The sequence below is a fragment of the Solea solea genome, chromosome 20, assembly GCF_958295425.1.
Source record: "Solea solea chromosome 20, fSolSol10.1, whole genome shotgun sequence".
NCBI classification, from domain to species: domain Eukaryota; kingdom Metazoa; phylum Chordata; class Actinopteri; order Pleuronectiformes; family Soleidae; genus Solea; species Solea solea.
Window position 1 is genome coordinate 7,437,457 of NC_081153.1, and position 12,321 is coordinate 7,449,777.

The 12,321-nt window shown below is 41.3% G+C and overlaps 1 protein-coding gene across 2 annotated transcripts; it reads right to left on the minus strand.

The window, feature by feature from the left end:
- Positions 1 to 1,109: 1,109 nt before the first annotated feature.
- LOC131447020 (cyclic GMP-AMP synthase-like) lies at positions 1,110 to 10,115 on the minus strand. 2 transcript variants are annotated; one of them, XM_058618479.1, is made up of 9 exons: positions 9,419 to 10,115; positions 5,397 to 5,565; positions 4,211 to 4,443; positions 3,907 to 4,129; positions 3,534 to 3,664; positions 2,861 to 3,014; positions 2,559 to 2,658; positions 2,241 to 2,363; positions 1,110 to 1,660 (listed from the first exon to the last, which is right to left on the minus strand). In XM_058618479.1, exons 2-9 carry the CDS (start codon positions 5,533 to 5,535, stop codon positions 1,279 to 1,281), a joined length of 1,485 nt encoding a protein of 494 aa, XP_058474462.1. In that variant the 5' UTR covers positions 5,536 to 5,565; positions 9,419 to 10,115; the 3' UTR covers positions 1,110 to 1,278. The 2 variants fall into 2 exon arrangements, with proteins under 2 accessions (XP_058474462.1, XP_058474461.1); XM_058618478.1 differs by lacking the exon at positions 9,419 to 10,115 and adding an exon at positions 6,280 to 6,550.
- Between the last annotated feature and the right edge of the window lie 2,206 nt (positions 10,116 to 12,321).

Consider the following 12,321-nt stretch of genomic DNA (forward strand, 5'->3'; position numbering starts at 1 on the left):
GTACAAGGAGCGGTGTTTTCCAGCGGCTAGCCTGTTAGCATCACTCGGTCTTCAGCTTTTACACTTTTACATAGCACTTATTAACCAAATACGCCTCTATTATAATATATCATAATGATATTTAATCATGTCATGGTATAACAGCGATTAAAGGGGCCCCAACGCGTCGATGATGGTGGATTTCTTCTGTTAATGAGTGTGTGACGGCCATGGTACGATGTGGAAGCTACTCACCGCCATATTGGATCACTAGAAGAGGACGTGACGTTTCCGGCGGCGAGAATTTATAGTCCCGTGTTCGCCACAAATGGGGTCGGAGAAACACAGCGATGGAACGCCATCGTTCCAGTTACTGAAAGTGAACTTATAACAGCTAAAAAAAAATCACTACAAATCCTTTTCTAGAGATCGTACAGTTGCTGTAGCAGCCGCGTATGTGAGTATTTCGAACCTTAACAAAGTTGAATCAACCAATTCAATCAAACATTTTTATTTAAGAGGGCAAGCGTTAGTAGGGATACAACTACCGATTATTTTCGTGGTTGTTTGGTCAGCAAAACGTCTGAAAATGATCATCTGTGTTTCTCAAACGTCCAAATGTTGATGTTTTCATTGTCTTGTTTTGTAAATTTAAATTATATTTAAACAAAAAACTATTAATTGATTACTATAATACGCCATTGATAAGGAGATAAAAAGTGAGTCACACACTGTATTATCATAGTGAGTGAGTGTGTAACAGCAGAACAACTTCATTATAGTGGTTTTAACAAGTCAATTTTGTTATATGCATATATTTACAATGTAACGAAATTTTTATACCACAGGAGAAAAGGGAGGTGCTAATGCAGGATAGTGGGGATATACTGTAACTGTATGACAAATGAGCCAATGAGCCCATCTCGCGATATGATCGCAAAATTACCACAATCCATTGCGATGTCGCAATCGCGATATTTGTGACATTTCACAGAATTTAAAAATAAAAGTGTTTGCCTGATGATATGTAGTTCACAATAATTCCCTTTTTTTACACAAACAAGACAACATGCATTGAAAACTTTAATAGATAATAGACTATCCCAGTACAATCAAACACAATGCAATGCAATAGAAAAAGAAGAATAATAATTTCACCAATAAATTAGATTTACAAAAGAAAGACATGTCAATCTTAAGTATTGTCTCAAAGTGCCAAAACTCTTGTCTTTAACAAGGGAAACTAACAGTTGATGAATATTGTTACCAGGTTTTATAGAATTTGTGTGCTTCGTGTCCTTATTTATTCACATACATAAGAAACACGACAACAACCAATGCTACAATAAAAATCGGAAGTTCATTCAGGTGTGAAAGGAGTGAGTTTGTTGGTTGATCCTCAGTCAGCACAGATGAGTCCTCAGAGTGAGAGGTTCTAAGTTTCAGAGGTGAGACAGGGGCTGGAGGCTTCAGCAGTGGCAGGCCCTCCCTCTTCTGCTCCACCAAGGCGTTGACAAGGAAAGCCAGCGTCCGGCGTGGGAAGACGAGCGGAGAGAAGAGGTTGCAATCAGGGACGAAGAAGTGAGGGAGAGAGCCTCTGCGCGCGTGGTCCTCCAGATCCCCGAGCAGGTACAGGAAGCAGCCAGGCAGCTTCTCACAAGCCCACATCGAGTCGTCGAACCTGACACACGAGAAGCAGCAGGTGGAAGAAACAAATGTAAAGGATCAGTAATATCAATCCCAGCACTACTACCATCCCTTTTTATGTTGCTATTCAACAAAAAAATGCAGATAAATCAAATGTGATTATAACTCACATTTGTAAGATTTATTTTTTATTTTTTAAGTTTATCAAATTGGCCACACGGTTGGTGTAATGGTTAGCACTCTTTGGAACAAGGCCCCCGTGTGTACATGGGTTTTCTCCAGGTTCCTTCCACACTCCAAAAACATGCAGATTTGGGGATTAGGCAAATTGGACACTCTAAATTGACCATCTGTGTGACTGTGAGAGTGGATGGTTGTTGTCTTTATGTGGCTCTGTGATGGACTGGCGACCTGTCCGCGGGGTCACAGCGCCCCCCTGTGACCCTCATGTGGAGGTTAAAGCAGTAGTAGGTGGATGGATGGACAGAAAACTTATCTCATTGTCTCAGAGGTCAAGGTCCAGTGTGAAAGAATTACTGAGAATTAGTGACATCTAATGGCCAGACTTTGAATTGCAGCAAATGGAGGACTCCTACAGTGAAGATTCACTGTACCTGACAGACAGAGTGTGGAGGAAGGCAGTCTTCCCGTGGTACGAGCAGAGGTCATCGAGCTCTTTCGGAAAACGCTGTTTCAGACCCTCAATTAGAGATTTGAGGAGCATCAAACATGACTTCCTGCAAGAGAAGAGAAATAAAGAAAGATGATCAAACCGCCAAACTATAGCTGTATGTAGAAATAACAAATGATTCATAATTTTAGGCTATTGTATTATCAATCCTGCCCAGGCTGTTTAGCTCCTACTGGTAACACTGAGGTTTGACAAAAACAAAAGTGTACGACGAGATGTAAACATCACGAGCAGTTCTCACCGGCAGCATTTGGTGGCGTTGCTCTCGCAGCAGGTTTTCGTGTTGCCATGATATGTCATCATTTTCTTCTCGATGTGAGAGAAAGAAATCCTCCAGCTCTCTGTTAAAGAAAGACAAAACAAACCCAAGTGACATGAAGGTCAGTTGTGTTGTGAAGGAACTGTAGGGTCTCGGGCAAAAGGGGAACCAACCCCCCTTTCAAATGAGGGAAAATCCCTCACTCCGAGTGTGTCGCGAACCCGGGTCTTCATTTTACAATGGCAAGAGTGGGAAAACCACGTTTTTTTAACCATTTTTCTCACCTTTGGCTTCATCACTGATGTTTCGTCCTTTCATCCTCTTTGGGACAAAGTAACAGGGCAGACTTTTGATCTCAAGGCGAACCTTCTTCCCCAGCCAGTTCTTCACATCTGGACCGCTACGGACCACAGCTGGCCAGCCCTGAGATGGGTGAATCTCCAAACAGGGAACAGAAAAATCATATCAAGTCACATTCGTCATTAGTAAGTAAGTAAGTAAGTAATATAGTAATAAGTAAATCAGGATCCAGAACTCCACAGACAGGAGGTCCCGCCTTGATACGCGATACATGGTCCATGATGCAGAAAATAACACGATACAACGATTCTGTGATACATCACGATATCTGTCTAGTGCAGGATTTCTCTATTCAAAACAGAGAGAACAAAGTGCATAAAATCTATGTATTGAACGTGCATGGAGCATCTCTTAACGTAGCTTTCTTCACCATTATCCTGCTGTAAACTCCCTCTTCTTCAGCCAGGTCACTTCCACCCAAGTTTCCCTCATTCACTTGAGCAGCGCCACCATAAGGAGACATGAAGTAGTGATGCCCAGCAAGTGAAACTGGTAGGGACCGCCTTCATTTGTTAATTAAAAGATCAATCATTTTTATAGATTATGTAATTTTATATAATATTGAATATTTGCCCTGGTGTAGTACAAACATTATACCTCCAGAGCAGGAACCAAGTCCAAGGACATGAGCTCCTCGTCGACATCCTCGCTTTTGTACAGTGACAAAGTCACGGCTGGTGAAGTGGGACGCTTCCGGTTTACCTCCCAATGACAGAGTTCATCCGGCACTGGAAACATAGAGAAGTAAACACAGACGATTGCCATAGGTGACTTCATTATGTGGTTGCTAAAGAGCAATGGGAGTTCCTTTGGGAAACCATTGCAACAAAAACAGAAAGCCAGTCCAAATGCTGTTTTAGCGTCTGTTTTAGCGTTTAGCGTCTCGAGCGAGTAAAAGTTTGCTTTGGAAAACTTATTTTTCCAAAAAAGAGTTAACTAAGACACCAGTTGACTGTGTTGGATCAGAAACCTTTGTAGGTCTTGAGGAACTGTCGGACCAGGCGATACATCGTCTTCAGGATCTTGCTTGATGAGAGGGTTCGCTCATTGTCCAGCAGAAAGGCTTGAATGGGGCCGCGAGACTGATGGTTGAGGTCCAGCTGGTAAAAGAGGCCGCCGTCGAGCTCCTTCATATCGAGACGTGCAGGAGACTGAAGCTTCAGCATCATGTCAAACTCATCTGGACTGTGGATCTGGTGAAACCGTACAGAAATCAAATAAAAACATGTCGATTTTCCCCCTTCAGGATGTTAAAGTGGGAATCATGACCTCACCTTGACTTTCTCAAAGTAGCTGCCAGTGTTGAGGAATTCAGCCGACTGGAAAAAGGGCTCTTTAGTGCAGCTCCTCAGGAATTTCAGCAGGTTTTCTCTGAAGTCGTTGACCACCTCTGAAGCCCATTGGCGGTCTTTCTTTCGGATTTTGAGACCTTTGGAGTTGAGTTTGATCCAGTTGGCCAGCTCTGGAGAGATGGGGACTAAATCCTCAACCAACATGGATCCCTCCTCTGCAACGTGACACAGACGTGAGGATGAGATTTAGTGACAGCCACCACTGGAAGCTGCTTGGGTCCCCTGATCACCAGACTGACTAGAGGCGCTTTTCCATTATACAGTTCTAGCACCCCTCAACTCGACTCTACTTGACTCTACTCGGTTATATATCAGGCACGTCGTATTCTAATACTTCATAATACCTCCTCAACACGGGCTTGGTCATCATAGCACATCTGCGCAAACTGCCATGACGTCATTTTTTACGCGACATAAACTAGTTACGGGCAAAGCAGTTGTTTTCGATGTACTGAATCATTAGAATCAGTTAATTAAAAAGATTTGTTCAGTACTTCCTGCTTGACTGGAGCACAGACTCCGTCTGACACAGTCAATTAACTAAAATACAACTGGTAATGGGTTGCGATTCGGCTCACGATCGCTGGCTTTCAGCATTGCTGTCACTAACTATATATTTTAGATACTTTATTAATCCCCTTAGGGAAATTATTCAATGCATTTTGACCCATCCTAGAATTAGGAGCAGTTGGCTGTCACACTGAGTAGCGCCTGGGGAGCAATGGGGGTTGGGTACCTTGCTCAGGGGTACCCCAGCCCTTTTCAACCTGGTGGGGACTTAAACCAGCGACCTTCCGGTCACAAGCCAAGTTCCCTTTCCACTTGGCCACAGGCTGCCCTAACATATATATATAATAATATAATAGTATATAATAATATTGCGATTTTGAAGTCTTTTTAACTGATGTACAGTTCGGCATTGTTCGGCTTGATTCTTGTGTTGGACGCTGCGCTCATGACTCTTCCAGCGACGACACTCTCTGATTAGTGGCCGGCAGTCTGTTCATGTCACATTTTAGTATTGCTCAGTTCGCTTGGAACCTTGCCAGAGCAGGTACTAAATAAACCCCACCAGGTATCAGGTACTATCATCATGATGTGGTTTCACCTGAGAGTTGTTTCTGAACTTTCTGTTTCTGCCTCTGGCGACAAGGACTCGTCACTTCGGTCGGACTGCTTGCTCTGAGGGTCAACTCTCTGTCCATGTCTCTGTCCACGATGCGCTCATCTCGTCTCAGACGGGGCATAATTGGAATCCTGGGCAGTGGAGACAAAGCCTGCAGCAGAACATTGTTATAGACGGTTGAAGACGCTGAGGTGTGAAGGGGTTTAGTCAGAGAAGAGATGTGGAACCATTTGTAAAACAAGCAGACGGACGTTTTCCACAAGTGTCACATGACTTGAGGCAATTTCTGAAAATGTCTGACACACATTGCGTGCCGTCTCTGTCCCGTACGCAGGGAAGGGCTGCAACGATTATTTGATAATCAATTAATCCGTTTGAGTGTTATTTTCCAATAATCAAAACAACTTTTCATATTTTTCCGCTTCTTAAATGTGAATATTTTCTGGTTACTTTGCTCCATATAACAGAAATAATTAAAATCATTGTTTATATACATATATATGTATATACACATATATACTTACATATATATGATATACAACCATTAAATCATTAATCATTTTAGTTTGTGGACAAAACAAAACATTCGAGAACATCATCATTTACAGGTTTGGTAAAACACCCATCAACAGCACTATTTTATCACAATAATCATTAGTTACAGCCCTAATGCAGAGCAAATGGAGTAAAAACCAAACACATCCCGTTGGCTGTATCTTTAACTGCACTTTAACTCAAATATTTTTGTTTCATCAAAAAGAAACCCACAAACATAATGCTGAAGAGACAAATAAAAAGAGTGGACACAACAAATTTGATGTCGCTTCTAAATTATTTTTAAAGTAAATATTTGGAGAAAACGTACCTGGTCTGGATGCGTCTGCTGCTACTTACAGAACTGCAGTCTCCCTTTCCACTATTATTACTATCACTTTCAGTTCATATGAACAAGAACCTGAGGATTAGGAACGCCCATACTCCTCTGCCGATACTTTCATTGCACAAACACTTTAAAGGTTTATTACAGCGATGAATAATGACTGATGTTGAAACTCGTTTCGCCAGTTTAATTGTGTTCGAGCGATTATAAGAGGACACACCTGTACATTCTTTCTTCCACCATAGTTGCGGGTTGCCATCATCCGTTTCCGTCATCATTTACATGTTTACTTGCTCTTACTACTGCAAAAATTTTTTCTTATGACAAAGAACACCCCCAATTCATATTAATTATAAGCTAAAAAACAAAAAAAAAACACTACAAGCCAAAAAATCCATTTTTTTTCAACTAAACATACTGATATTTAAAGACTTAGTATATTACAACACAAGTCATTCACAAAAACCTACAAATTGACACGTTAGCACCAGAGCGCGTTTAAAATGAAGGACACTTGATATAATCGAAGACTATGGTTCCCAAACTGTGGTACATGGACAACCAGTGGTACATGAGTGTGAACCCAAAATAAGTGGAAATCCAGATCTAATTTATTTAAATCAAGCGAAAGGAAAGACACAACAGAGGGGGTAGAGACTGGCCAGCTTAGAGGCAGAGCTCTGAGTCCAGGAAACTGAAAAAGAGGGAAAACTGGGCATCAAAGGAACAAAAATACTAGAAGATAGAGTGTCAAAGAAACACAGAGACAGGGTTGTTACCACATGGAGTAGATATGGTGCCCTGGCAACTGTGGGTTCAGAAACCAGAGTCTATATAGCAGAAGTAAACGAGGAGATTATTTGCAGGTGAGTGGCTCACCTGCAGCTCCGCCCCCCGCCAACCAGCCCAGCCTCCTGAGACATAAAGCAGAACACACTACACAGGAACACAGGAAACCAAGAACTTTAACAAAATAAAAGACAGGCACTGAGCCCATGACAGCGAGCTTCCTCTGGTGGTACTTGGGAGGAAAATCAGATATACTGTTCTACTGTATATACCAGGGTGTGTGTGATCGGAGTGAAACAAATAACAAATTAAATAATGATAGTTAGCGTCACCTCATCTCTCGCTCCGTCTTAATCTATTGTCACTATACCAGTGTGTGAAGTATATGTGAGGAAGAAATCTGCCTTCTGTGAAAAAGTCTGTCGCTGACTTTGCTCGGTCTATTTACACCAGTGTATTTTAACGCTGGTGATAATGGTGTTACTGAGAGAGATCAATATTTTCTCAGGTGGTAACTTGAAGACACTGATCTAAGAGGAACATTATTGGGGTGGGGTAGCTAAGTGGTTAAGCCTGGTAGCCTGTGTGCAAAAGATATCATGGCCGCAAGTTCAACTCCACCCCTCCTGGCAGTCAGTCAGTCATCATCTACCGCTTTATCCTCCACCAGAGGGTCACTGGGGGGGCTGTGCCAATATTAGCTACATCGGGCGATAGGCGGGGTATCGCCTACAGCCATTCACTCTCACACTCACTCCTATGGTCAATTTAGAGTGTCCAATTTACCTAATCCCCACATCCCATCCACACACGGGGAGAACATGCAAACTCCATGCAGAAAGGCCCTTGTTCCAACCGGGGCTGGAACCCGGGTCTTCTTGCTGCAAGTCGAGAGTGCTAACCACTTTGGATAAAAGCGTCTGCTAAATGTAATGTAATGTAATTATCATTAAAACTCATAAAACCTCACAAGAATATTTAAAAGACTACAAGACAAAATGGATGTCTGTTTAAACTCAATAACGACAATATCGACAACATCATTTCTTTTGTTGTGGATATGTTGAGGTCTTAATGAGCTTTAGCTTCAGCCTACAACTGTTCAGTTTATTATTTAAAATGAATAATGCAGAAGCTTATTTTATTTTATTACTTGCAGTTGCTTATTCATTTTGTGGCAACCAGAGGGCAGTAAAAACTTGTTTTAAAAACATCACAACGTTTGTCACCTCTCAAAGAAGGAAACATGTTAAATCAAAAGACAATAAATATGTTAGATTTTTTTTACATTATAATTAATAAATAAATACATAAATGAAAAGACAAATGAATGAATAAAATAATGTATGAAGAAAATCAAATTAATTAATTAATAAATATATAAATAAAATAATAATTATGTTGGAGAAACGTACTTCAATGCTCTGTTTGATGGGAGAATTTAATTTGTTCAAAATTTATAATTTATAGAAATAAAATAAACATTAATGAATGAATAAATAAATACAGAAATAAAGTAATGAATGGATGAATAACAGAACAAATGAATTCATACATAAAATAATAAATGAACGAATGAATACTTAAATACAGAAATAAATGAATGAATGGATAAATAAAATAATTAATAAATAAAGAATAAATGAATTAATAAATAAATAAACATATTCATAAATAAAATAATCAATGAATGCAGGAATAAATGATTAAATAAATAAATAAATAAATGAATGAATGAATGAACAAACAAATTAATGAATAGATAGATAACTATTTTAAATGCCACTGCATTTTAATGACTTCACCTTCTCATTATCACTCAACAGTTTGTGGTAAAGAACATAAAGAATGTTGCCAAACCCTTTTCTACATTAATGTGCAGCTGAACTTCCCTCACTTCAGTGAGTAAGTGAAACCATGTAGCCTTCAGTTAGCATGTAGCCGTCAGTTAGCATATAGGCTTCAGTTAGCATATAGTCTTCAGTTAGCATGTAGCCTTCAGTTAGCATCAGAACTAAAAAAGACAGTTAGTTTGTCCATTGTGGGCCACTGTAAACATGTGGTGGTCTATATACAGCCTTTAATATAAACACAGAAGGCACATTTTATGAAAGTAATGAAAAAACCCAACAATACATACTATCAGGTGAAAAACCAACTTATCACTTAGAATTTGATTTGCTACATTTTACACAAGGGATCTACTGACTAGACAAACATCTGTGATGTTTGCTCCAACTTCAAACCCCCATGCATGCATGTTCAGACAACTGTTGCCCTGTAATTATTCGAAAGTATACAGCTCAAAAAAATGTCAAGACTTCACTTGCCTCACCTGTTCCTCCTCTGTGCACCTCCCAGATAAGAAACCAGTGTGCAAGTCCCTGCAGGTTCACACTTGGAACCTTTGGCATTCTTCTGGACCACTGTTGTTGCCCCATAAAATGCTAAAGGCCTTAACTTAAGAGCAGTTGTTTCGAACATAAACCAGGTGAAACTGAACATTAGTAAAATAAAAGCTTCATAGACTATGATAAAAATATTTGGCCTGTTGAGTATTGAATTCAGGCTTTGGTCAAGGCTCCTTGTCTCCAGTGAAGGACAATCTTAACAGTCATACAGTGACATTTAGGACAATGCTTTGCTTCCATCTCTGTGGCAACAGTTTGAGGAAACCCCTTTTCTATTTCAACATGACTGTGTCCCAGTGCACAAAGCAATAACTTTAAAGAAGACTATATCAGAAGAAGACGGTGTATATGAACACATACATATGTAGGCACTGGCTGAGCGAGAAAAAACCCTCCCTTTTAACAGGAATCTCTGGCAGAACTTGACTCAAAAATGTGCAGCATCTGCCTTGAACGCTTGGGGGTGAAAGGAAAAATGGGGGAGAGAAAGGAAAAGAGGGAGGTGAGGTAGAGACAGAAGAGAGAGAGAGAGAGAGGGAGAGAGAGCCCATGCAGGGGCTGATATATATAACAGTTGTGTCAAGCTATTGGTTTGGACAAGATGTGTGCATGTACACATATTTAATCCGACAGTGATTTTGCACTTCATTTCATTTATGTACTTATTTCATATGGAGAGTGAGAAAATCTCTGTGCACACATCAGTAAATGAGGCCAAGCAGATGCTGTATGGTTAGAACAGTGGCCTCCCACATATGTCACTCAAAATAAACATCCTGAGGACACAGGCTGGATATTTGTCTGTCAATACCATCGGTCCGTTAGTAACGACACGACACTTGCCGCTTTTCCAGGTCCAGGTTTGTGTGAGCAGCAGGTTCAGCAGCAGGGAAGTCCACAACCCCCTCAACCAGCTTCTCCATAGGGGACATTGAGATGCCCCCAGGCCAGTAGAGAGATATGATCTCTACAATGATGTGTCCCAGGACTCGCCCTAACCACCCCCCACCCCAGGGGCCTCCGCCCAGTTTGACATGCCTGAAAACCTTCAGCTGGCTCCTCCTGCTGCAGAGGAACCAGGCCGACTTTAGTTACTTTTCATTGAAAGTAATTGGCAACACTGACAAACAGCGTCAACTGCATTAGGGCCGACGTTTTGAGATTTGTTGAGAGACGTTGTTTCTGTGTGGACAAAAACCATCACCAGTACAGTTAATAAAACTAGGTATTCACCTGGTTTCTGTGTGGACAGGCCCTCAGGCTGAGTGCATGTTGAAACCAAACTAAACCTAAACTAAACACAACAGAACACAACCTGACTCTACCATGGAGGGGAATTAAAAAGCTTCAGCAAACCTCCAGCAGCTAAACCAACCAGTTTGACCACCATTACACAGCCTGGGGAGGAGGAGAGTGCAGTGACAACAGGGGGCGTACGTTATAGAATTAAGTTGAAAATCCTTTGCTGAAAAGGATGCGGCCTCCCCCACCACCACCACCTCTCGCTGTTTGCTCAACACTGCATCTGTGACGGCTCATTCAGACACGGTCTAGTTGTCACTGAGTCATTTCTGAGCCTGAAAAGAGACTCGTGGAGAAGGAGACAACGTAAAGAGAAGACAAGAACAGTCAGTAATGCTTCTAAATCCTATGCGCTGCTGCTGCTGCAGCGAAATACTGTATATTCACAATTAAACCAGTAGATCAGCCTTAATTCCAGTTCAACCTGTTGGATAGTGATTGTGGTGATCACACATAGTGTTTCCAGTCTCCTACTAGAAAAACAATCTTTAAGTTATTGTTGATATTACATTTTTGGCCTAGGGTGTGCTGAAATTCTATGAAATATCAGTATATGGAGTATTGTGACTAATTTCACACACTTCAACCTGACCAGCCTAGATGCTGAGTGGCCCCCAGAGAGTTTAGGAGAACCCGCAATAGTTTTGTATCCCATCAGCTTTTGAAACAGGGAATTTGTGTGTTGGGAGGTACAACAAAAAGCGAAATCTTTCCTATGACACACAAACAGTTAAAAGTAAAAACTATACTGCAGGCGTTAAACTGAGCTACAACGCCACCTCCCCCAGCCTCGTGTCGTTATGTCAGACTCGTCAACTCTCGACATGACGAGTAGGAAGAGCATGAGCGGATGAACCTGTTTGCACCACGTGCAACTCTCTCTGCTATTTCACAAACAAAATGGCTGCCTTGCACACGTGTGTGAGTGTGTGTCCCTTGAAAGCTAGCCCTGACTTTTGTTCTAAACCCGTGTTCGTCAACAATCAAAATATAGAAAAAAATGACATATCCTTTAATGCTTCGCTGTATCCTTGCAGAAAAAGAAGAAGATGTTTGAACATGTTGGGTGATTTCATCAACACGACCATGTGGGATTTCAGTTTGGAGTTCAAGAGGCTGTGGACACCATTGGCTGTCCAAACCGTTACAATTTTCCAGTACAGTCAGCCGACGGGGTGCGTCTTCAACATCCAAAGCTTGGGCGTCTTTTTCAGACAACGTCCTCCGTTGTTTCCGTCTGCTGTGTCGCGTTAAATGTCGCCGTTCGTTGTCGTTGCCTACCAAATAAAGCCACTGTTTTTAGTCAAAAAGCAAGCCTGACCCAGGGCTTTACCATTCCAAACTGTACCATACTGCATGTGTGCATGGGATTGCTTATCGCACCATTGGCCCCTACAGTTTTTCCTTAAAGCCATGTCAATTTAGAAAAGTGGAAACACATTTGTGAAAGCTAGGGATGTCACCATCCGATACTAATCCCGCACTGTTCTTCTACCGCTCCTAAACAACTGAGCGGTTCATATGT

Coding starts and splice junctions, on each gene's coding strand:
- LOC131447020 (XM_058618479.1), bottom strand. CDS start 5,535: ATGCCCCGTCTGAGACGAGATGAGCGCATCGTGGACAGAGACATGGAC. Junction 4,130..4,210: donor GCTACTTTGAGAAAGTCAAG/GTGAGGTCATGA, acceptor CGGTTTCACCAG/ATCCACAGTCCAGATGAGTT. Junction 2,364..2,558: donor AACGCCACCAAATGCTGCCG/GTGAGAACTGCT, acceptor CTTCTCTTGCAG/GAAGTCATGTTTGATGCTCC.